The following is a 25,042-nucleotide window of genomic DNA, read 5'->3' on the forward strand; positions in this document are numbered from 1 at the left end:
CCACAGCCATTGCTCGTCACGCAACGACTCTCCGCAGTCTTAACGTATTTTCCGAAATTCCGAAATTATATTCAATCCGCCACTAATAATTCCAATGCCAAACGTCGAAGAGCTGACTTTGCCAGCCAACAAACCACAGATAATCAGCCTCCTGTCTGGATACGGCGACCAAATTAAGAGGTCTGATATTAGTGGTAGCCTCTCCGAGAGTGATCTTTGACGGTGGAGGTATTCGTGGAGTGGTACCCGAATCTTGTATAGACCCCTCTTGATGAATTAACATTGTACTGAACTTTTGGCTACCAATCTGTCAAAGTTGCAGGAGCTCAATTGCGATAAGAATTTGTGTAGACCAGGACGAAATCCCCGAACGTCGCATGTCTCGTGGAATTAGCAGAACCTATTTCCAGGATACGAGTGCAGAAGAGTATAGAGACATGCCTGAATATTTATCTAACGACAGACGAACCCACCTTAAAAGACACACTAGCTGTATATAATCTGTCAGGAGGGAATCTTTTATGGTCACCAGTCTTTTAGGAAGATCCCCTCAGATATGTTCGTGCCCTGAAGGCACAAATAGTCCCAGATGATGAGTAGTCTGAACCCAGTGTAAAGACTGACGAGTTTATAGAGGTTTGATTTATTGTAGGGTACTTTCCAATATATGTAATCTTCGGTGCATTTAGATTGATAAGTAGATACTCACGAGGACGTAGTTGATGTAGTCCATAGTTAGGCCGAGATCAAATGTGTAACCCGAGCACTAGAATCTTTGTAAACGACAAAAACAAAAATTCTCCTAAACAGAGCTTCATCGCTTTGGTTGCGTTGCTTATTGCCGCAGTTCGAAATTGATCGTGCCACGAGCGATTAGCAACACTTCTACTCAATAATAGAAACATGAAATACGCGTAATTCGCCTGTTGGAATCTCTTCGTACTCCTTTCAGTTCTTGCTTTATATCCCATTCACGACACTGGTTGAAATCACAATTTTTTTTTCCAACTCAACCCACGCTTTGACAGTATCGCAATGACAAACTCAACAATATTACGAACTCTGCCTAACATACTCGTCACTGGGACTCCAGGAACAGGCAAAACGACCTTCTCTGCTCAGCTGGCAGCCGCATTGACACCGCCATCAGCATCAACAGGAACATCAAGTTTTACACATAAGAATATATCGCAGCTAGTAGCTGAAAACAGTTGGCATTCTGGATATGATGAAAGGTGGCAGTCATACTTGCTGGATGAGGATCAAGTCGTTGATGGACTAGAGCCTGTAATGGGGGAAGGAGGTATCATCATCGACTATCATGGATGTGACTTCTTCCCCGAACGCTGGTTTGATCTCGTTATAGTATTGAGAGCTCAAACTTCGGTGCTTTATGACCGTCTGCATGCAAGGTAAAGATTGCGATCGTTTGGTTTGGGGTCGATGAACTATGATTGTCATGTTTGCAAAAAAAAAATTGACGCACTACATACTTTATACTCTGGGTCCCCACCTCATTGACAAGTTTCTGTATTCTCTAGAAAATATCCCAAACACAAGATCGAAGAAAACATAACCTCAGAAATCATGAATGTGATCCACGACGAGGCATTTGACTCTTACAAACCAGAATGCATACTGGTGTTAGAGTCAAACACCGAACAAGATTTGCAATCCAATCTCGCATCTGTATCTAGAATCGTGGCTCAATATCAGCCCAAACAGGTCATGGCTGCACCAACAGCTAAATATGAGGATGACGATGAGGAATCGAATGGGGTGGACCAGGACGATGAGGACGATGGCGAGGATTTGCATGAATATAGAGATGAATCGAACGTGCAAGGTGTGAATGAGTATCCAGATTGGCCAAAACCTATTGCTGGGGATGTCTCTGATGAGGAGTCTGAGGAGGAGCACTATATGGAAGATGTGGTGACGGATGGGAAGAGGAAGAGAGCCTAGAATTGCATTTTATTATATATTTTCTCATTTTATTGTATATTTTCTTTGACATGTACATATAAGTAGATCTCTTCCTACACCATTTGAGGGTTGTCTCGAATTTTGGACATAGGTTTGTTGCAAGAGGGCCTAATCAAGACCGAAGCTGGGACACTATTAGATAAGAACTACACGAAACATTTGCATCTCAGCAGTGCTTTGACAGTTTTATTGCTTGATGCCGCAGTTCGACATTGTTCATTCTACAAACGAGTAGCAGCACATCTACTCAATAATAGGTCCGCAGCCAGAGCTTTTGGCTTTACGACGCTCTAGTATTGAAAGCCTCAAATCGTTTGCTTTGCTTGCCGATGAGCCTGGATTGAACAAGTCTGCCGATGGTTGGGACTTGTCGCAGTACGTATGTAAACCAAAAGAAGATAGATATTGACGGAGACTTGTCTCAAATCAATCCGGTATTGAAATCCTTGGCCTCTTCAGTAGCTCAATGTAAACTTGAATCCTTCTCGCTCGATTAGAGATGATATGCCCTTGGATCTCACCTTCGCCCTAGTAGCAACACTAATTGAACGCCATGCCGCCACACTCTGTATCATATTTATACAGTCAGAAATAATATTTGGTCCGCCAGTCACAATCGCAATCCCTCACCTCGAACACTTGGCCTTGCCAGGCGACATACCACAAACAGTCGCCTACTAGCTCGATACGACAACCAAGCCAAAACACTGTATATCGATCATCTGTGTCGCAAAGGAAAATCCTGAGCGTGGGGTATTGGTCGAGTATTGCCCAAATCTAGTAAAACGTACCACTACCATCCGATGATGAGCCCACTATGGAAGAATTGGCCACTAAACTGGACAAATTGCAGGACGTGAACTGTCATAAATATCCGAGACTTGGATAATATCGCGGCTTCCATGAATGTCGAATGTCTCGTGAATTGGCAGAACATATCGCCAAGGCACGAGTCCAAACACCAAATACCAAGACATGTCTAAATGTTTACAATACTGCCATTCGACCCACCATAGAAGATACATTAGCAGTATATACGATGTCTGGTGGTACGTTTTTGTGGTCTAAAGAACTCCAGAAATGTCTGGAGGATATATTCGACAGCTGAAAGCACAAATAGTGGCCAATAGTAGTCGTGACGGTTTGTAAAGGGTTAAGGAGTACGTGAAGGTCTGCTATTATTGCATTGTACGTAGCTTCTAAAACACGTAGTTTGTCGCCTGCTTCAAGATCAATTCGCGTAATCCCGTAAAATAGTAACATTATCACGTTTTATATGTTTCAACCGCTAGAGGTGCAGAGCGACCAATAGTTCTAAAGGTATTTGCAATTCGTGAACATCCTCACTGGATTTTAACTTGCATCCAACGTCCTCTACTCTAGTCGCTAATCGCTGACTTTCAATTTCTCAAATTAGCTTGAGCACTGTCAATCCCATAGGACGCAAACCAAGGCTTAAACCTTTAATCATGTCTTTGCTACGTATGAGCCCATCCTTACTACGGAACGTTACTGTGTCAACCATCGTCGCAGTCACATTATTCGCACTGCTTGGCAACATGTGGACGAAAAGACCAAACGACAAATCATTGCCATTTTGTTATGGATTGCCGTTTATTGGTGTCATGTTGGAGTATGGAAGTGATCCAGCTGGTAAAAAAGGGTTCGATTCTATACCTTGTATATAAGATTGAACTCATCCACCATCGTGCTGGTCATAGGTTTCTTGAGGAGGACTAGGAAACGACTAGGAAACATATTTGGTGTGATGAATCTTTTAGATTACAGATGTGCATCTACATCGGGACTTACATGTTGTGAAAATTTCGCCAGGTATAAACTTGGCTGGACGACGAATCGTTTTAATTGCTTCCACAGATGCCGTAAAAGCGTATTATGGATCTGATGAAGCTACGCTGAATGCCACTGAAGCCAATCAGGTTCACCTTGCTTACTTATTCATTTTTTTGCCACTGCACTCACATAAAGTATCTAGAGTTTTGGATTTGCAAAAACCTCCACAAAAAAAGTCCCCAAACTGAACCGTCATGTCATCTTAATGAAACTGAATCCCAAAATGGACTATTTCATACCACAGCATACCAAGCAGTTTGCTCATTTCTTTGCTGAGAGGCTGGGATCATCTTCTTCAAACACACTGGACTTGTTTCCTGATATGGCCAAGATTTCCTTGTTGAGTTTTGTGTCGGCGTTTGTGTCTAAAGATGTGCTGGAATCGCAGTTTATGGATGAGTATTGGAAGCATGAGGCACTCAAGAAGAGGTATGCACAGGAATTTCGTAGTGCATTTTATTTGCTGGGTGTTGACGTTTTCTCTTTAGGGCGATTATGAAAACCATTTTACTTCCAGCCTGGTTTTCAACATCGGATTGGGAAACAGTGGCTAAACAAAAGGCTCTGCTTACCAGTCTGTTGATACCTGTTACTACTGAATGTCTTGGTCGGACTCTGGAAGAGATACGAGGGCAGGAGAGGCAGATGAATTATGTCGGTAAGACAAGTGGTGCAGTTTTCCGACTTTTTTCTTTCATCGAGGACCAATTTTTGGTGTCCTATTTAGACTACATAATTGAATGGCATTACGAAAACGTAATGGTTGAGGAACTCAATCCTCTCAAAGTACGCAATACTACTGTACCATCACCTCCGTATTCAACGCTATAACGTCACAAAATTACACAAACCTAGCTGGCAGACTACACAATGGATTTAATATTCGGCACATCCGGAAATCCCTCCATCCTCTTCTCCCAAGTCCTGCTCTTCCTCTCATCACATCAACATCATTACGATCGTGTATTGGAAGAAATCGGGATGCTGGCATCCGTTAACGATTTAAACATCAAGGACTTGGACGAGAATCTCCCACATCTCGATCGATGTGTTCAAGAAACACTCAGGATGTGCGCGCATCCCATTGGATCTATGCGGAAGGCTATGATTGATTTGAATGTCAAGACGACGGATGATGATGGGGTGGTGAAAGAGTATGTTGTTCCGAAAGGGTCGTTTGTTGGGTGAGACATGAGAAAACGAAATCGCTGGAGATATGGTAGGTTGATATTGGTCTTCTCTTTTGTAGGCTGCCACACGTCCTGAGAACTTGGGATGAACGTTTATGGGACAAGCCCGAAAAGTTTGATCCAGACCGTTTTGCTCCTGAACGAGAAGAGCAGAAACGTGAGGCGTTTAGTTTCTTGCCGTTTAGTGCTGGGAGGCATATGTGTCCTGGTCGTAACGTGAGTGTTGTAACTGTTCAGCCACTCGAGCATGTCAGGTTTTTCGTTGCATCATACTCACATTGAAACTCACTTCTGGATAGTTCTCGGTCCTGGCAGCTAAATCAATCATCGTTCACCTTTTATCCACATATCGAGTTGAAGTACTCGGTGAAATCCCACCTCTATCATGGAGGAATTCGGCTGCATTAGCACAAAGGACCAAACCTGTACAAGTCGTGTTTCATCCCAAGTGAGACCATTTTTATAGCTATTATAGATGTTAACAATACAAAATACACACATTTAGACACGTTGCAATGAGTATGGTTATATTTAAAGAGAGTGTGGTGGTGTATGTGTTGCAGATACGCTCTAGTTTTACGCACCGAATGCGTAAAACTCTCAAACTATTTACAATCAATGAGGAATTGTATTATAGGTCTAGTCCCTTTTCAGAGTATGCTCATGCCGGCACAAGCAACAAAAAACAAGGTGACAATAAGTATCAATGATGGTACATGATTCCGTGACTGGCTACTTATTAACGGCAGCACAAAAGTAGTCGGGTGTGATAACTTCGGTGATGGCTCAGGCGCACTGGTATTAGTTACTCTTGATGCGATGGTTTGGAAGAGTGACCATCCTCCTGCTGGTTGTAAGACACAATCGACCTGACGAAAAAGAAATCCAGATGCCAAATTTAGTAATTCTTCAAGTCATCCCAGAAGGTCCTTGCTTTTGAAACTTACAGCATGAATAGGCCCCACACTGGTCGTAACATCACTCAGCGTCACATTACACTGATTATTCACCTGCGTAATAACCTGCCATCCGAAATACGTTGTCGTGTTGAAAAACACGTATGCATTAGTCGACGAGTTTCCAAACAGGGTTTGAACTGGCTGTACTCCGGTGAATGTGGTGCTGTAATGAGCGCCGTCTGTTATTATATGGTATCTCACGATTTCGGCAAGCTGGTCATTCGTAAAGGAGGCAAAGTTGGGTAGTGCTGCGTCCCATGCTGCGTCTGTTGGTGCGAGTCTATTCAACCAAAACAAATCTGTACTAAGAATTTCGAATATCACCAAGAATCCAAAATTGTGATAGGACTTACATGGTAGATCCACTTCCCGGCCATCCAGTAAGTTCCTGTCCTTTTACAGGTCCAGCCAATGCATCAATCTTTGACAGCAGCCCAACCTTGTTTGCAGCAGCATAAAAGCGATTAAAGTTTGCAATGGGTAATATAGCTGATGGTGGATAGTTTGATACAATGACACCCGTTGTTAGGATGTATAGCCACGATGTTCCTAGTGTACTGTTTGGGTTGATTTGGAGGATGGTGAAGCCTGTGCAAATTATTTCCATATATCCCATGCGGATGTGGATTTCGGGTGGGATTGATGGTGGCATCTTGAAGAGGTGAAAGGAGGTAGTGAGTTTAGGCTTTTCATCACGTTGCGATGTTGGAGTTTTTTTCTGCAACATGATGGTACCGAGAGCACGTACATAGTTGTCCCACACAAACTGTGCAGTCCCCGTATCATCGCAAACAACCGCATACTTGTCGTGGTTGAATGGCGTTATAGACTGGTTCGCCATGTATGCGAATCCTTGTGGAGACGGTACCTAAATTGTCTAGTTTTAGACATACGCTCGACTTTATAAGCAAAATTCGAGCAAACCTGCGAGACTGTTTTGCCTGGAAAAGCAGCATTCCAAGCAGAATCAGTTGGCGCAAACAATGTACGATTGCCTGGGAGGCCCCAGGTAGGATATTTCGAATACAGCGAATACATGATCGACATGTCTGGTCTAGCAGCTAACGCTTGAGCTATTGTCGTGCCAGCTGTGAAATTTTGGGGCCTAAGGTAACGAATTGTTACAAGACTGTGCTTCAAAGATGGAAGATCTCGACATCAAAATGCATTCAATTCATACCAGACAGTTGGCACTGGTGATGATGATGTTGTTGGAGCAGAAACTGTAGGAGATTGAGCTTTTGCTACTGATGGCAATAAGAGTAATACAGTCAGCAATAGTATCCGTGATAGCATCTGTTGATTCGCCAACACACTGGGATGCCATCTTATTCTACATGGTTGCTCTGAAAAGGGTATCACTTCTTGCGCCATTTTCTTCTTTGGCGGTGGCAAGTCGGCCATCTACTGCATACGAGAGACAGCTCGTAGCTTGTTGATCCCTACGAATTTGAGTCCCTAAGTGCTCCTTGGGTTGTCCTGGTTTGCGGTTTGAATGATGGTGTTACTTTCTCCTTTTTTTCTCAAATCAAACGCCACGTATAAGATGGCAGTGTGAAATAACATGACTTCAATAATGCGATCGCTCAACGATGGAAAGAGCTTTATCTCGAGTCTAGTATTTGGAGTGGACTTGCGCACTGAAACGTTTACTGCATTACCTCCATCCGCTTCACTTTTGAAAAAAAGAATGGTAGAGTAGTTCGGCTTGAAGGCTGTGTTATCGATGTCAATACGCTTATGTCGCATCGCAGTCATTGGCTTCATCCAAAGTCAAATCCAAAATCGAAGCTATATGTGCTTTGAAACCATTCTCTGGATCTTGCCGATGACATCTGTGGGAAGTGTTTACAGGCACTATTCCAGCTAGTATTGAAGAGTTTGGCGTCTGAATTGAAGATATATACATCAGCGGTGCAGTTATCTTCCAAACTGCTTTGTCGACTCTTGGCGTTCCCGAAATTGAAGGCTATTTGGAGTCGTCTTTCCCTTGATGCAGGATCTGCTACGCTCACTGCCAGGCATGGCATCCAAGAATCATCGTCATGTCATGATGAACGTTAAGGAAGTCAACACTTTGAGCGAAATGTTGCAAGATGAGTTGCAGAAGTTGGTTGGAGCAGTGAGTGCGAGAAAGTTGTGGGCATTCTTCAACAAGGATTCGCGTGAAGAGTAGAGTATACCCGTAAATAAGTTATTTTGTATGTAATTTGTCCCTTGCTCTTGTAAGTTCAACCTTCATCATTATCGGTTCCCATGCTATAAGTTCGTTGTGTATACATGTTACAACATCATGCTGACTTCGGAATTAAAATAAAAGCGCGTAAAACACGGATAGATGAAGTTTTAGGCCTCTCCAACAACCGTCGTTAGTCACGTGATTGCCCTTGGATCTTAACTTCCCAACTTTCACCAACACGATACAACATAGAGAGAGAAGGAAGAAGACTCAGAGGAGGGTCGGCGTGAGCTTGCTGCTGGACAGGAGGCGTAGGAAAGGCGGGTGCGACACGACTGTCGTATACCACCATACAAGTGCTTGCAATTATGACTTTGATGTTTGTCATGGGTGTTGAGCCCATTCTATTCACTCAGTAAATAAATCAATTTGAAGCATGCTGATTTTTCACCAACACGATACAACATAGAGAGAGAAGGAAGAAGACTCAGAGGAGGTTCGGCGTGATCTTGAGCTGCTGGACAGGAGGCTAGGAAAGCCGGGGGCGACACTACTGTCGTATACCGCCATACAATTGCTTGCAATTATGACTTTGATGTTTGTCATGGGTGTTGAGCCCATTCTATTTACTCAGTAAATAAATCAATTTGAAGCATGCTGATTGTATAGTAGCTGTACAAGAAACTGATGCTTCAATCTCCACTTGTTTTCGAAGTGTTTTTCAAATATAAAAATCGTCATTATGGCTTGAATAGAGACTCATTGGTTCAGGCAATGCGCCATTCGTCTAAAGAAATGATCTTCAGCGGCGAGTGTGCCATGGTGTAGCTCCAAAGGTACAGTCGTTCAAACTTTTGAAAGTTCGAACCCAATCCATCAAGAGAGCCAGTAGAAGGAAAGGTCCCTAACGTTCGTCCTGAGTTTTCATAGCTAAGCAACAAACTGCGTCCAACATGAAAGCCATCCTCCTCACAACACCACTAATGGTCTCGATAGTGCTAGCGGCACTACCAACACCACCTGAAGGGTTAGTTCGACTGTATACTAAACGAAATCCACTTGCTCGCTCACAAATGATATAGGTTTGCCCACTATACATGCTCAAAAGCAGGAAACACCACCATACAGACCCCAAACACCATGAAAAGCACCAAATCCCGCTACAACAGCAGCTGCAAACGCCACAGTATTGGGCGACTATGGCTTAACAAGATACTGCTGTTTTGGAGGTGCAGACCAGACATTTATTGATGCTGATAGTCCGGTGGATTCTGTTGTAAGTCGATCTTCGACAAGATGCAATCTGTTGTCTCAACAACAGTTAACACGATTTCACATTAGTGCTTCATTAAGAATACCACAGTGGCAACACAAGGATATGACGCTTGTTGTAAGAGTCATGGAGGTACTACCTCGCCATTGCCTGTGACGGACGATGAGGACAACTGAGGGAGTTTTTTGAACGATTTTCAATGCAGGTAGCATTGCCATATAATGAGGTTCCATAGATCGTTGAATAGATGTTGTACCAGTGTTTGGATGAAGGTGAAAGGTTCAAGGTGGCAGACAAAGCAGTCAAAACTGACTTTTGTAGCTTTTTGAATTAAAGCAAGACGATTCGAGTACCAGTCATATCGATTTCTTGTAGCCTACGTTGTGTGTAGGTCACGAAAAAATGGAATATGTGAGTCTCGAGATGGCCTTCTTCTTCAGATCCCTCCTCGTTTAGAAACTTGAAGAGCTTGACGCAACAAGCACTTCGGTAGAGTATGGACATCACAATTCAACACCAAAGGTGCAAAAGGCGTCCACGTACAGTTTGAAACTCGAACGTTTTACTGATACAACTCTTTGTTGGACCGAACTGCTTAAATCCGTGAGGCCAGTTTATTTACACTACTAAGTATAGTCCAACCCCGCAAAAGATATTTAAATTATAGATTCACTCTTACAAAGATATGAGGACCAAACAAGCTATTAACCCCACGACCAGCATGGTACTAGGCCTCATCACCACCCCATCACTTCCCAACGAAACACTCGTCGGATGCGACAACACCGGATTCACCTCCGTAGCAGTCGGAGTAGGCAAAGTATCATAATCCACTAACGTCCCCGTCGGCCACAACACAGCATTAACAACATGAATCGGCCCCATGTACGAAGTCAAATCAGCTGAAATTATAGTTGCAGCTTGGTTTACTGTTGTTGTTGCTCGACCCGTTGAATCGTATGTGGTGTTGAGGGCGATTACTTGGTTGACTCCGTATTCGGACGTGTATATTTGGACATCGTTGAAGAGGTTTGACCAATGGCCTCCGTCTGTTAGGAGATGGTATTTGAGTAGACCTTTTAGTTGGCCGGGTGTTAGGGCGTTTATACGGGAGAGGGAGGCGTTCCATGCGACGTCGTTTGGTGCAAATCTGAGAGGTAACAGTGTGTTAGAACAATTTGGCTACCATCCTGGCTTGTTTTGCTTGATCACAACCAAACGCTTCGAATGTCACAACGCTTACAGGGTAGCACCAGATCCAGGAAACCCATTTGGTCTCAGCAATGGTGGCCCAGGTATAATGGAATCCAATCCTGCATCTAATTTGAGATTTCTCCATGCCGCCAAAAACATTGAAAAGCTTGGGATTCCTAGTGCGTATCCTGCATTATCCAGTACAAATGATGGTGGCTGTATACATAAAAGTTGTTAGGCGGTGATCCTCAGCGGTGATCCTCAATCAAACGATACGACTTCTGAGACAAACCTGGTCATTGGGAACTACATTATTTGGCATGATGTAAAGCCACATTTCATTATTCCCGTTTATTATCTGCACTGTATCCGCTGCTTGACATACAGCTGCTGAGACTCCTGTTCTAATTACAATGTATGGGTCTTGGGTGGGTAACTAGTGTGAACGGTGTTAGCTCTTCAAGCCTACAGGTTTCGCCAAACAACCACAAGGCTTACATTGTAATTATCCCAAATGAATGAAGTAGCACCAGATTGATCAAATAATACAGCATACTTTGGTACCTGTCAGGTTGTAAGCGACGTGTGAGTGTTTTGAAACTCAGCACCATAGACACCAACCACCAATCACAGCTCATGTACCTGGTTGTATCTAATAACTCTCCCCGGCATATACGCCCACCCTTGTGGAGAAGGCATAGTCGCAGGATTCTGACCAGGAAAGGCTAGTCTCCATGGGAAATCCGTTGGGCAAACCAGCGTCTTGTTGCCCGGTATCGACCAGTCAGGATTGGCCGCTATGAAAGACTGCATGATGGTCATGTCACCTCTGCCCTGTAGATATGATGCGATGGTTCCTCCATTCACCACTACTATCGCTTCCGAGGAAAGTGGCAACAACGTTGTAATAAGGAGAGATAGCAGGGAAGAGAGCCACGAAAGCCGCATCGTTCGAGGTCTATGCCTGCTCATTTGCATTGATGAGGACAATCGGCCTCTCACTTTGCAGCGCTCGATACGACAACGAGCGGTGCAGTTTAACGGTGGTTCTGTGGTTCTGCGAGGAAAGAGAAAAAGACGTTTGCTTGGGAAAAAAGAAACAGAGGAGAGGGAGTCTGTTGGTGACTAGATGCTTATGTGAATAGTACTGTATCCTTTGAATATGGAATGTCGTCTACCTTCTACGTGTTTGCAGGGGGCGGCCAGAAAGGAGATTTGGCCGCTCATCGAAAACTCGAGTTATTCATACCCAAGTTCGTTCGTCGTTCAGATCAGATCATTGTACGCTATATCGTCTAGAGACTTTGACAATTGTATCCTTTGTATAATATAATAGGAGGTTCAAAGGTGAAAACGTGATTTTCAGCTTTTCGTGATTTCTGGTGGACACCTCCAAGATGAACTTTGAACTAACCGCACAGTTACGAATGTACGCGTAAGAGAGTCGTAATCATCTACTAGCTTCTACCTGATTCGATTTTTCAGCAAACTGTGTGTTGGCAAAGAAGGCCACGTAGTAGCCCAATCGAATAATAGCTGACGACGCTTTCACTACAAAAACAAGTTTCGGCCAAACACCTTCCTGCAATCATTAAAACCAAATCTAACCAGCAAGTCAACTATAATTTGAAGCCTTCTTGACTACTCTTTGATTCCAACCATCAACCAAAATGACAACGACGTTCAAGGTCAACGTCAATGGCTCCTTTCGCCAATTGCAACTTGGAAGCACTTCTTACGCTGAACTAGCCGACAAGGTACGTCACTTCCACCGCTATCTACTTATTGCCACCGCTCGTACTTGATCTAACATTTGCTTAAACTTTCCATAGATCAAAACAGCATTCTCGATTCCAACGGAAGCCACAATTGAAACATCATATGTAGACGAAGACGGTGACAGGATCGTCTTTGATTCGGACTTGGAACTATCTACCATTGTCAATCCAACCAAAGTCATCAAACTCGATGCCGTCGTAAAGTCGTCTCCTCAACAACAACAACAACCTGATGTTGAAATGAAGGATTCTACTGGTGCTACTCCACAACCCAGTGCTGGTGGTGCTAGTACTTCATCGTCTACTGGTAGTGCTCCTGCCGATCCCTATAAAGTCTTTATCGAAACCATACAACCTGGTATTGAAAGGTTGACTCAGGAGCTGAACAGTCATCCTGAAGTCTTTGGAAAGATTCAAGAGATCTTGACTGAGGTATATTATGCTCCTTTTGAATTCACTTCTCGCATGAACCTTCGTTGACTCTTGACCTATGACTACAACAAATTAACGTTAACTTTCATCATATAACAGATTGCAACCAAAGCCCAAACAAACGTCGAACCACTCATGAAATCCTTCCAAGACCGCTACCAATCTCGCTTTGGTGAAGGTGGTCCAATGCCACCATGGGCTCGCTGGGCACAATCTCAACCTTGGGCTCAACCTGGATCTTCTCCTTCTAGTGGTGGATTTGACGCTGAAGCATGTCGCCAACAATTCCGTCAAGCTGCTGAATCGTGGGGCGCTGGTCCTAAGACATGGTGGGATGATTATCGTAAAGAACATCCAGGCTTTGGTGGTGCCTCCTCCTCTGGTAGCAGTGGTGCTAGTGGTAGTAACGTAGATGAAGCTACTATCAAGGCTGGGTTGGAATCGTTGAGGTCTATGGGATTCGGTGATGATGAAGGACGGGCTACCGAGTTGTTGAAACGATATGGTGGGAATGTAGAACGTGTTGTTGAGGTGATCGTTCAGGAACGTGAGAAGACTTATGCTTAAAACGTAGTAGTTTGGGTGTTGTTGCTGTTTCTTGTATAAAATCTATATTGCTTTGCTCATATAACGTCAAATTCTTCATTATCGAAGTGAAGAACCCGATTTGTTTTACGTGTGTGAACTGCGTAAGGAGAACAATGACGCGTAAATACACGTGCAATAGACATATGAATGCATGATAAAGCATTGTTCAACATCCTGGAACAAGATTAGTTGGGCAGCAGCCAGCAGCTGTCGAACCTTGATCTTATATCGTTATATGTTGGCCAGCTCAAAGACCGCCGGTATATAGAGGATTGGGTGGAAGACGATCAACATCCGTTGGCGGCAAACGTATTGGTAGAGTCTGTCCCAACTTGGTATCCACAATCCTTTCAAAGAACATCCCAGAGGTCACAATTTTGATGTTCAAAACGGGAAACGTTGTGCCATCTTCTGGTATTGAGTAGAGTGCAGGATTCTGGGTATTGTATGCAATTGCGACTCTTGCTTCTTAGCCGGCTATATTATAAAGTGTGGAGCTTCCTGTAAACTCCCGAATCGGTTCCGCGATTTGCTTACGCCTGTAATAGCGCCAACTCACGCCTTATGTGCGTTTTAACATCAAGCAATATGAAGAGGTGGAAAAGACACGCGAATACGGATATATTAGTCTCTTCAAAACAGCACAAATTAGGCTCATCTTCCGTCACAATGTCTTCCTTCTTATTCTCCAACAAACCCTTCATAACAATACACTATACAACTTGGAGGGTAATAGACTTACTGATGGGCCTTTTGGAATCGTGGAGCTGCTTAATGGAGGCTCGGGAAGCATTAGTGATACTCTGTCGCCGTTGTCAAGAGGTTGCCTGGGTTCCCACGGTATGGCAGTCATCTGGTTTTGTCAACGAAAGTTGATACCAAACAAGGTTATTGCCTGGTAACGAGTCTAGCTGCATGTAGCTCATCAAATCGAGGTGCCCGTTTATGCCAGCGAGGGGTGCGATGCCTATTTTCGTACTTCTTCGGTTTGATGAGTGGACAGCAGGGAAGGGGGTTTGTGATTGTATTGTGGGTGTATATTGACTTTGCGGGCGATCGTCTGGATATAAGGTGTTTCATGAATCCGTTTGTCTGATTTTGAAGCTCCTCCGTTTGTGTGTCTTGCCAACACCTTTTTGCCTTCTTCGCAACCTGTAGCTTTGGGGCACTCCTTAACACAGCTACTTACGGGCAACATTACTGTTTCGGGCGTCGATCGCTCTATCATCGCCAATATACTACTGCTAATACTTTGCCGTAACATCGTACCACCGCACATACATAACACTACCCCGTCAACTACATTGGTCGAGTTACGAGATATCAAGCACAACGCCGAATTTCAAGAAGCCTTAATCATCCATTACGCAAATATCGGTGCAGTTGCTGCTTCCTATCAGTAACGATAGGACAGTGCGACTCGAGGCAACCGTTGCCGCTGAAGTTATAGTCTTGTCCTTTCCAACCGTCATTCGACTCATTCTTGTACTGCTGGTTCTGAAGCATCTCAGCAACAACTCCGTCAATCTACGGAATCATGAAGAGCTGGTAATCAGACGTGAACGGAAGATTTACGCAAACAACGTGCGAAATGTCGCAGTAACAGTGTAGACGACGCGAGTATCAAGGCCAGAATGGAAATCTAAGGATTTGCTCATGATGAAGTGCAATCTGCGAAACGATATGGTCGGAGCGTGGAACGTCCTGTTGTTATTCACGTGATTGCTTAAGCGTGGTAGTTGATGCTGACACCTCTCGAATGTACTTTGATGAGAGTAGTGCTGTGCTCGCTTTAATATTTCCATCCTACACGTATCCGGAATCTTTGGAATCTTCAATATACACTGCGCCCATACATTAGACCAAACATTGTGTGTTTCTCTCTCAACGTGCTGCTTACATTGGATGAATTTGGAGTAACATACCTGAACACAATTAAAACTGATATTCTAACAGGAACACGGTGCTTTGCATAGCTTGGGTTTGAGCTTCTACTCCTTTCTTCAATCTTGATTCCTTAGAAATCATAGTTCTATAGCACAAAGAGAGCATTTGTACGCGATTTCCAATATTAAGAATAGATTCGAATACAATGGAAGCTTGAAATCACGTATTCGGTCTCATCATCCTCTATCAGCACCAAACGGCTAACCTTTTCAAATGAAACATCCAGCTTGCACACCTTCTTGAGGGCGAGGATAGAGGAGAGAGAGGAAGGGGATAGATCAAACTAGGATTCCAAGCCCAATGTCGTTAACTTTAACCATTCCTACAGCTCGAGATCTTATTGGCATATCAGCACATTATGACCGAAATGATGACTCTCCTCCGAACGTGCTTTTGCAAACTACATTGCTGCTGTCATCTGCAAGCTCTCATGAAGAGCGATTGAAGGAAGAAAATGCTGATTTCGTCAAGGTATCGTATGGCTTGCTTCACTTTCATAATTGGCCGTTTTTGTCTGACATCAAAATGCTGAGCAAACAACTAACTTTAACGTCTGTGACATCTATAGAACAATAACGACTCGGTGGTCGTAGTTCCCGAGATACCTGAGTCAAGCCTTGATGCATGTATGAATCCTATAATACAGAACTTTGAAGCCGCAGCATTGCCACTTGATCACGAACAACAACACACCATCAACAATGATGTACGACCAGATCTGCTGGATACACCCAAAGGCGACCGTAATCATCATGTGCAGCCAGATCTATTGGATGTGGCAGCCCCATCAGCACAGTACGAACAAGAAGCTACCACACCAACTCCACCGCATAGTAGTTTAAACACACCTCCAGCACAAACTCCCGTCCTCCCAGTAACTCGAGATTTCTTCCTATCAGATCTATGGGAGTCGCCATTCGCATCTTACTCGCCACCTAGTGATGAAAGTGAAGAGGACGAGTACATGTACAGCAGTATGCGACATAGGAGACGAAGTGAACGAAAAGGAAAAGAGCCGTCATCAAGTAATAAAAGTAGCAGTAATAATCATAATACGAGTAATAAGAGTAGTGGTAAGAGAACAGAAGAAGCTATAATGATGGAGCAAATAGTTGAACCAAAGCCATCCTTCCTATCACGCTTTTACCGTCCATTGGCTGCTCTACCTGTAGTAGTCACCACAACCAATTCCAAACTGTTGGAACCACCACCAAACTCAGCAGCCATGAGTGTGGCAGATACAGCAACTCCTTCCCAATCATCAGAAGAATCTCCAGCGCGTATGTCGGTAGCAGATGCATACATTCGTCAAAACCGATTTGGATCTCAGCAGTGGAGTGCACCACCATACTCTGCAGATAGTGATTCAGTCGCTGGTGAATCCGTAAACGCTACTGATTTTAGCAGCGGTGCACGAACACCACCAACATCAGCAGCAATGCCACCAGCTTTTGCATTCTGGAGAAATCGTAGACATAGTACTGTTGAAGGTCTTAATAGCAGTAATATGGGCAGTTCGAGTACGTTGGTGCCTCCTGTACCACCATTGTTTGCTGAAGGAGGTCGTGGTGGTAATGGTAAACATGGACGATCGAAATCGATGGCTGCCATAGGATCTGATTCGTGGTCGTCGAATTCGCGAAGGCCGTCTGTAAGTAGTAATAACAGTAGTCGAAGGAGTCGTGAGGACGATACACAACGTCCTATGCCTATTCGTATCCCGCCGCCTTCTTTGCCTATTCCTACCGCTTTTTACAAGTCTGGGATATTTATGACTGGTAAAGCTGTGATGCGTGATATCTTAAGGCTTTTTTGTTGGTGAATGCAACTCATCGCCTCTCTCGTCACATAGTACCTTCTCATACCTCAGCTTCCAAAAAGACGTCTAGAGGAACTCAGAAGAATGTATATACGACCTACACCATTCTTGTTCGTGTAAGTAATTTGGTTGGAGAGGTTTCATCCATTGTTTAACACTGCACGAGTGTTTTTTTTGGTTGATCCCAAACCAATCTAACGCTCTTTCGCCTCTGGCAACTAGTTATTGAGAGCAGGCCTACCAGTATTCAACAACCCGTCGCCGGCAAGTTTTACCGTGAACAAACGATATCGAGAATTCAGACAATTCTATCGTGAGCTGCTGAAAAAGTACTCTGAACGAATGTCTGGATTGCCTCCCTTTCCCAAAAAGTCGTGGTTAGGTATACACAAAAAAGTCTGCTCTCTCTGTTGGAAGATGAGATTCAACACTGAACACAAAAACTTCAATGTCACATAGATCGAATGTCACCCAAACTGATACAAGCCCGCCAAACAGCCTTCTCCACGCTCCTATCATTTGTCGCATTGGATCCAGTATTGTCAACAGAGCCCGCATTGGTGTCATTCTTGGAGTTGGATTTCTCGCCCTTGTCGTCGGCTGCTGATAAAAAGAACATGAATCTACCTGGTGGCGTTGTGTACTATGAGAAACGAACCAGGAATGTATTATAGAAGAAGTGTTAGAGCGTTTAAGTGTTGAACAGAAGCAGGGTTTCTTCCTATTGTAAAGCTCAAAAAGTTATGTTTAAAGTCAATTCCTCTTTTTTTATCATTGTATGTATTTGTATGTCGTTAACATTATAAGGAGATTCAACCAGTGATGGTAGTATTTGTATTGGGTTCAGTGGTTTTGTTGTGGATCAGGAGTTTCTATCTGTTGGTGAGAAGAGAGTTGGCAAAAAAAGTCATGAAGTCGCCCTCTTTACACACTGGCACAGACAGTGTATGATCTGAACACTGAAATCATGCTCTTACATTCTAATACTGGACGATGGTGCCTTCCCTATACTCCCAAAGACAGTGAGCAAACAAGACGAGCGCGGTTCATGAACGCAAGACCCAATCGTCGTACTCACTCACTTACCTCACACAACAGCCTTCTGCAAAATCCAATCCACCTGCTGATCAGTTCCCAACATAAACTCATGCTCACCAACCCTCACAAACCCTAACCGCTCATAAAACCTCTGTGCACTCGGATTCCCATCCCAAACACCCAAAAACACCGTCTTGCCTCCCCTCATCTTGATCTCCTCCATACACTTGTCCATCAGCACACTGCCAACACCCTTTCCAGCATATTTCTTGTCCACGTATATACGTTGCAACTCCCATACAGGGCCTTCGCCATTCACGCATGGTTCAGCGCGTGATGGGATTGAGATCCGAATACGGGCGAATCCAATCCATTCGGATGTGTCTGCGTGTGTTGCGAGGAATGTCAGTGTGTCGGGTTCGTTGATTTCAGCGAGCTGGAGTGATGGGCTGAATGCGGATGTGACGTAGAGATGCATATCGGAGGCCGTGTTTTGGGCTCCGAATGATTCTGTGAAGAGGCGTTGGGCGAAGGATGAGAGGGTGGGAGCGTCTGATGGTGTTGCTGGGCGGATTGTTATTGGGATTTTGGATGTCATGTTTGCTTGTTGGTCGTGAGTTTATTGGATGGGTGGAAGTGGGGTAGCTGTTATACAGGATAACTGGAATGTCGTTTGCGTTCGTGAGGTGGTAAGTAAGAGATGCGTCAATTTAATTTCGGAGATGGGGTGGCTGGGTTTTTTTTTATCAAAGGTTATGCAAGCAATTTCATGCTGGAGCTGGTTGGAAGACACTATCAGTATCATGTCGGTACACGTATGAGATCAAATCGATGAAGGAGCTTTACATGTTCTATATCGTTCTATTGTGGTTTTGAGGATCGAGTTGAAATCAAGCGATTTTGGAGCCTTACGACACGAAATTCGATTGAATGATATGGAACAGCCAATCAGTCTTGATTTAATACCAGATATACGCGTGATTTTACGTGTTTGGCCGATTGCAACAAGCAACAATTCGTGGTTTCTTGTTTATTAACACTCATTTGTGAGTAAGGCTAGTAGTTCGATATTGGTGGAGCAAAATACAATTCGTCATATATCGAGAATCGTTGAGAAGAGTCGTTTGGGTGAGTCTCGTTGTAAGCATTGTGGTTGTGAATGCACAATGTAATGTTGGATGTTTGGACTTGTCGTTGAATGCCTTGCTGCTGTGAAAGGTGAAGAGCCTGCAGATCATCAACTCATACTTCCAAATTCATCCATTGTAATAGCACATTCTCACTCCCTCGTGACTCATTGGCGCCTTCTCACGGTTCCTTTGCAGGACGACATCGAGAACATTTGGGCATGCAAAACGTGGAATTGTAGCCAAGATTTCCATTACATTACGAATCATAAAACACTTCAACGCACTCCCATCCCTTTATCTTGACGACTCTTGTCAACATCGGCTGGAAGATTTGCTGTAGGTGGAATAATGCCAAAATCACGAGATGCGTTGACGCCCAACAACCTCACGAACTCGTTGCGTTTGAATAAAAATGGATCGGAAAAGATGGTTTCGTAGATTGGATTGACGATGGAGTTATATACCTTCACGGTATCTCTGTACTCTCATCCCAACAAAACACCTTCACATGCCCACCGCTTGTCAACTGTGAGAATTTACTCCCCATATATCGTGATGCTTTGAAAATTACTCTGCACATCAGGTGAACGTTGAACCGGAATTGACACCTTCCTAATACCCGCCTTAAGAATCTATAAAAGGATCAAGTCTACTACTCCCTTCCAACCATCGAAACTCTTTGATATCCATCTCGTTGTCGAACTCTTTTCTATATAACGCCACATCGCCACAAGCAAATACAAGAAAATGCCAACCCGTAAATCAACTCGCCCACCACCATTCATGCCTACTGGACCTTTGCCTGCTCCACAACAAGGCCGATCGCTGCCAATCAATCAAGCCAAACGAGAAAGATCATTATCTGATGTATCGTCGACTTCGACATTTTCTTCTGCTTATGAAGATGAAGGGCCTAAACGACGTCGGCCTGGGCGTCGCAAGACTCCTTATGCACCTCCGTACGTATATTCGAAATCACCATCGAAATCATGGTCTTGCTTCGCTTGCCCGATTTCTGTAGTCTTTAATATTGGAAACACTCACGTCAAAAAACCGTTTCTTGGCAGAATGAATACGTCACGTCGGTCTACTCATAATGCAATTGAACGAGCTCGTCGTGAATCTCTGGCTGTAGAACTGTCTGATTTGGCTGGAATGCTGCCTACCTTGTCGCAAGTCAAGAGGCCTTCCAAGCTCGTTATTGTGCAAGCTGCTATTAGGTATCCAACACTTGAAACATGTTTCCATATTGATCTCTGCTTTCTTTGCTGACATCGAACTCACATCACTAAGGGAGATTCAAGAACTACGAGACCGTGCAGACCATCCTCACGATCACCCAAACTTCAAACTGAAGGCCGATGCATCCACTCATACAACACACGAGCACGATGAAAAACAAAAAGAAGGCATATCATCATCTGGTACCACTCAATCAATACCCGACCTATGGGATTTGGAATCTATAATGTCGTCATCTGGAACCCCTGAACCGTCATCTACTTTAGCATCTTCAGCATCGTATTCTTGTGCATGTCATGATAATAGTACTAGTAGTGATGATATCGTCAATGCTATTATGGAGGGATTCGAGTATGCCATCAAGCCAGGTGCTTGCGACATCTCGTTGCCGGTTGTCAAACAAGAGGTTGTGGTAGTGGAACAGCCTATTGTTGATTACTTTTGTAGTGGTGAAGGTCGGGATGGTGCTATTGTCGAATGGGATTTGAATGGTGGTGGTGTTGATAATGGGTGGATGTTGTTTGGCTTTTGAGAGGTGTGGTTTTGAAGGGAGATTGAAGTTTGGGAGGGAGGTGTGATATGTTTTGGAGCATTGTTGTAAAAGAGGAAGCCCACAGTTTGTAAATATTAGCAAGCCTCATGCATGTCAAATATATACAGAGTAATTTTCATATTGAGCAAATCCAGAGCAAATTAACAAAACCGTCTCGTGTTTGTTGTATTCGTTAAATTTTCGGCAACAGCAGTGATACGTGGAGATAAAAGATGAAGATGACGAGTAAGTTCGCGGAAGGGGAGAAAGCCGCTATATTGATGATTTGAGTACTTGATAGAGCATGCTGACTCGTATCTTCATTCCTTAGGATAACCTTGTGAAGAAGCTTTAAAATTGACATCCGCACCCACCAAACATTTTGAAACGGCTTCATCGAAAGCAATAGTTGGTGACACTAGATACGCATCTATATTGGCCCTCGCAACGGCACAATAGAGAACTGCATCACCTCGTCTCTCTTCTCGTTATTATCGCCGGCAACAAATCACATCACATCCAAAGTTTGGAGAAATGGACCAACAAGCTTCATCCGTAAACTTTAGTCTGCCAGGACGAGTCTCGGAAGATTCGATAGGCTCCAACTACTCAGACGTGCTCTCCAGTTCTCCCAACGACCGGCCAACAGTGCGTCTGAGTAAACTAAAGAGTGGAAATCAAGACGGTAGCAATGGACAAGTACGCTTGTCAATGGATAGCCATGCAGGACGAGACAGTGTAGACTATAATATATCCACGGTGAATCTCATTACCGAAACTGACTTGACGGAGGAATCACCTGTAAAGACCGGAAACAATACAAACACGACGAGTACAAGCACAACAAGGAAGAAGGCACCTACATCGCCTAGCAGTAATGAATCCGCTATAGAAAACTACAACGAGTCACCTACGTTGCCAGCATCGTCAGCTTGGGACTTTGATACCTCCGATAGTAATAACAACATACCACCTCAACTTCCCACAATTATACCAGATCCGCAACCTATAGTGCTACATGGTGATAGTAGTACTGACACTGGGCCCCCGCCACAACGCCAATCCTCCTTCTTCGGACGCGACGTATCAACCACATCATCACCCCGCCTATCAAACGGCATACCCAACGGCCGTCGCTCATCAGCACTTGCAAACGGACGGTCTAGCAGCCATCACCACAACGCACTCGCAAGCCCGCTATCCAATACCCCGAACGACAACGCAGAGAACGACCAATCTGAGCCACCATCGCGAGGTCGTCCGTCGCGACTCATATGGATGGCATGGCGTCTCTTCCTGCTTCTCGAAACACTGACATTCGGAGCATTAATAGGCATTGGTGGCGCTGCATTGTATGTAGATCAGGCTCAGACGTGTGATGTCAGATTGTATCAGTTCTTGCAGGCGGTTGTGTCGTTTCTGGTTATGCAGACGGGGTGTGGGATTGCGTTGTTGGTTGGATTGCCGTGGGAATCTCGCTGGACTTGGTATAATCATCGGAGGTATGATGTGACGTTTTGGGACATTTCGGTACATAATTTGACCTTTTGCATTAGGATTCGGATCTCAACTATAATATGGCTGTTCTCTATAGTAGTGCTGTTGGGACAGACTATTATGATACCCGTGGGATTTACGTTTGTTAAGCTTGTCAATCTGGAATGTGTAAGTGAAGGTGCATTTTGTTTCATCATTGATGAGGAGGAAAAAAATATGCTTCCCAGCCGTATCACGAGAATTTACCTCACTACGCATTTACTCATTCCTGATTACCCTTTAGATACCTACTATGCAGCGGACTATAGATGCTGTCTTCTTAATATCTTTAATATCTGCGTGAGATACTTGCTTTAAGCCAGATTTAGAAGATGCTGCAAAAGAGAATTGCGTCTGACGTTTTTGTTTGACACATAGCTGTGCTTTTGTCATAGTGTCGCTACCCTTATGTTGTGTGGTAAGTTAAAGGGTAGTTTATCACTTTGCCATTCCTTTCTTCTATTTCCATTTTTTTTTCGCTCTTACACTCTTTTCAACTTAGCCATGTGTATTCGCATTCGCCGAAGTGCCCGAATACCGCGGAATAAGTCCTCGTGCTCTGGATAGACTCGAAACAGTGACCTTCCCAGCTCCAAGCACAACATCATCTTCAGCAGTAGTCGGTGCCGCAGTAGCAGCAGCAGCAGGCAGTACGTCGTCAGTAGACGGATCGATTTCGGGAGGGATACCGTCGTGTGCTATATGCTTGGAGGTTATGACGGAGGGGAAGAAGTTGCCGTGTGGACATATGTATCATAAGCATTGTCTCAGGTGTGTAGTTTGGAAGGTTGAGAGAGCATTCGGTTTGGTGTTTGGCTGAACTAACATCTTGTTTCATATTGTTATGTAGTGGTTGGGTAGATGAGCATCGTAGCTGGTATGGCTTCATTGATCATTGATGTTTCGGAGGTGAAGTGGTAGACATTTTTTGCTGACGAATCCTTTCTTTGAATTCTAGTCCGTACTGCCGGCGCTCGATAGTTTGAAAAAAAGGGATCTCTCTCGCTTGGCATGTATACGTCACGATGTGTAGCATTTGACCTTTACCTGGCATTTTCTCGAAATAAAAAGATATATTCTTATTGAAAGAATGCGCTTGAATGGTTTCTAGTGATGGTGGACCTGCATCCCAGGAAACGTGTTGCATGGGTTTCAAGATTCAAGGTCATCATGTTGATGACTTGTAGAGCTTTTTTGCTTTGAGGAAGGAACAAAGGAATGGAATGGATGCACTCCAAATGGAATGGATTACCATGCAACACATGTAAAAAGGACCCATCGGTGATAAATAACGCAGGCAACCAACAATTTTAACCACACCTGGACGAAGATGCTCGTCAGGACCACAGACTGGATGTAACATGGACTCTCTTCTTATCTGAAGCTCTGAGTGGGGTTGGTGAAGCTGCTTTATATGTGCTGATGTGTAATTGTCCTCAGGTTTTGCAAGCTGTTATGTCGATTCTTGGGTTTTGCAGACAGTAGGATGCAGCGTTGGGCTGCCGTTGGGGCTCCATATTTGGCAAATAGTCCAGTAAGATCCATGTGAGAAAGGATCGCGTATCTGAAATCATACTGTGTGGTAGTGATGCTACTAGGCAAGCTGTGATCGACGATACCCTTACCTCTCAAACAACTCAAAGTTCGGACGCAAGCATAAACGCTGTTGCCTCAACCACAATCCACGTCACCGAATTCACAGGTAGCGAGCCACATAACTTTCCAGGCGTCACATCCGTAACCACCGACACGAATGGCCCACGCCATTAACCTTAGTACAACACCACGCCACAAACTCTCAACACTTAGAATCTCACGGTGGAATGTAAAGCTAGGTTACCTGGACGTCGAAACCTTAATAGAATTCTATCCGGATCTATTTGAATTGGATATACCATACGGAGCAGATGATTGCTTTGTGCTCGACGTTGCAACACGTTTGCTCAAACTCGAATACCTGAACGGGAATAACCGGGTCATGACGCTTGGACTGGCACGGTATATAGCTGCGCTACGAAGACCAATAGGTTTACGACGTGCTTGAATTGTTTTGGGGTTGTATATGATTTTGAGGGAGGGTTTGGAAGTTTTGATGAGGAGGAGAGTGAGGAAGAGCATAAATTAAGTGTATATGTGCCGTCTGGTGGTAGTTTGCTCTTGAGTGTTGACAGGGACGATGATGATAATAAGGTTCTTCGCAAGTGGGATGAGAAAAGTGATGTTAGCAGTGAGAGTAGCAGTCGTAGTATGAGGAGTAGTAGCAGGACAACAGAATGAGTTGGTTTACATTCGAACTATACAACTTTCCATACCTTTCCTCTGGAAATATACAAACAATAATTCCACAAATCCGAGTTTTTACCTT

General features: G+C 44.1%; 2 protein-coding genes across 2 annotated transcripts; both read left to right on the top strand.

The window, feature by feature from the left end:
• Positions 1 to 1,035: 1,035 nt before the first annotated feature.
• On the top strand, positions 1,036 to 1,965 carry SmJEL517_g03572 (adenylate kinase; the record flags this gene model as incomplete). The annotated part of the gene is made up of 2 exons (XM_031169500.1): positions 1,036 to 1,412; positions 1,542 to 1,965. The coding sequence occupies 2 exons, from the start codon at positions 1,036 to 1,038 to the stop codon at positions 1,963 to 1,965; spliced, it is 801 nt and encodes a 266-aa protein (XP_031024567.1).
• A 19,710-nt stretch (positions 1,966 to 21,675) lies between these two features.
• On the top strand, positions 21,676 to 24,721 carry SmJEL517_g03573 (uncharacterized protein; the record flags this gene model as incomplete). The annotated part of the gene is made up of 9 exons (XM_031169501.1): positions 21,676 to 22,643; positions 22,698 to 22,806; positions 22,922 to 22,977; positions 23,056 to 23,095; positions 23,180 to 23,448; positions 23,528 to 23,554; positions 24,118 to 24,222; positions 24,264 to 24,379; positions 24,513 to 24,721. The coding sequence occupies 9 exons, from the start codon at positions 21,676 to 21,678 to the stop codon at positions 24,719 to 24,721; spliced, it is 1,899 nt and encodes a 632-aa protein (XP_031024568.1).
• Between the last annotated feature and the right edge of the window lie 321 nt (positions 24,722 to 25,042).

This window comes from Synchytrium microbalum (assembly GCF_006535985.1).
Source record: "Synchytrium microbalum strain JEL517 chromosome Unknown SmJEL517_scf0019, whole genome shotgun sequence".
Taxonomy (NCBI): domain Eukaryota; kingdom Fungi; phylum Chytridiomycota; class Chytridiomycetes; order Synchytriales; family Synchytriaceae; genus Synchytrium; species Synchytrium microbalum.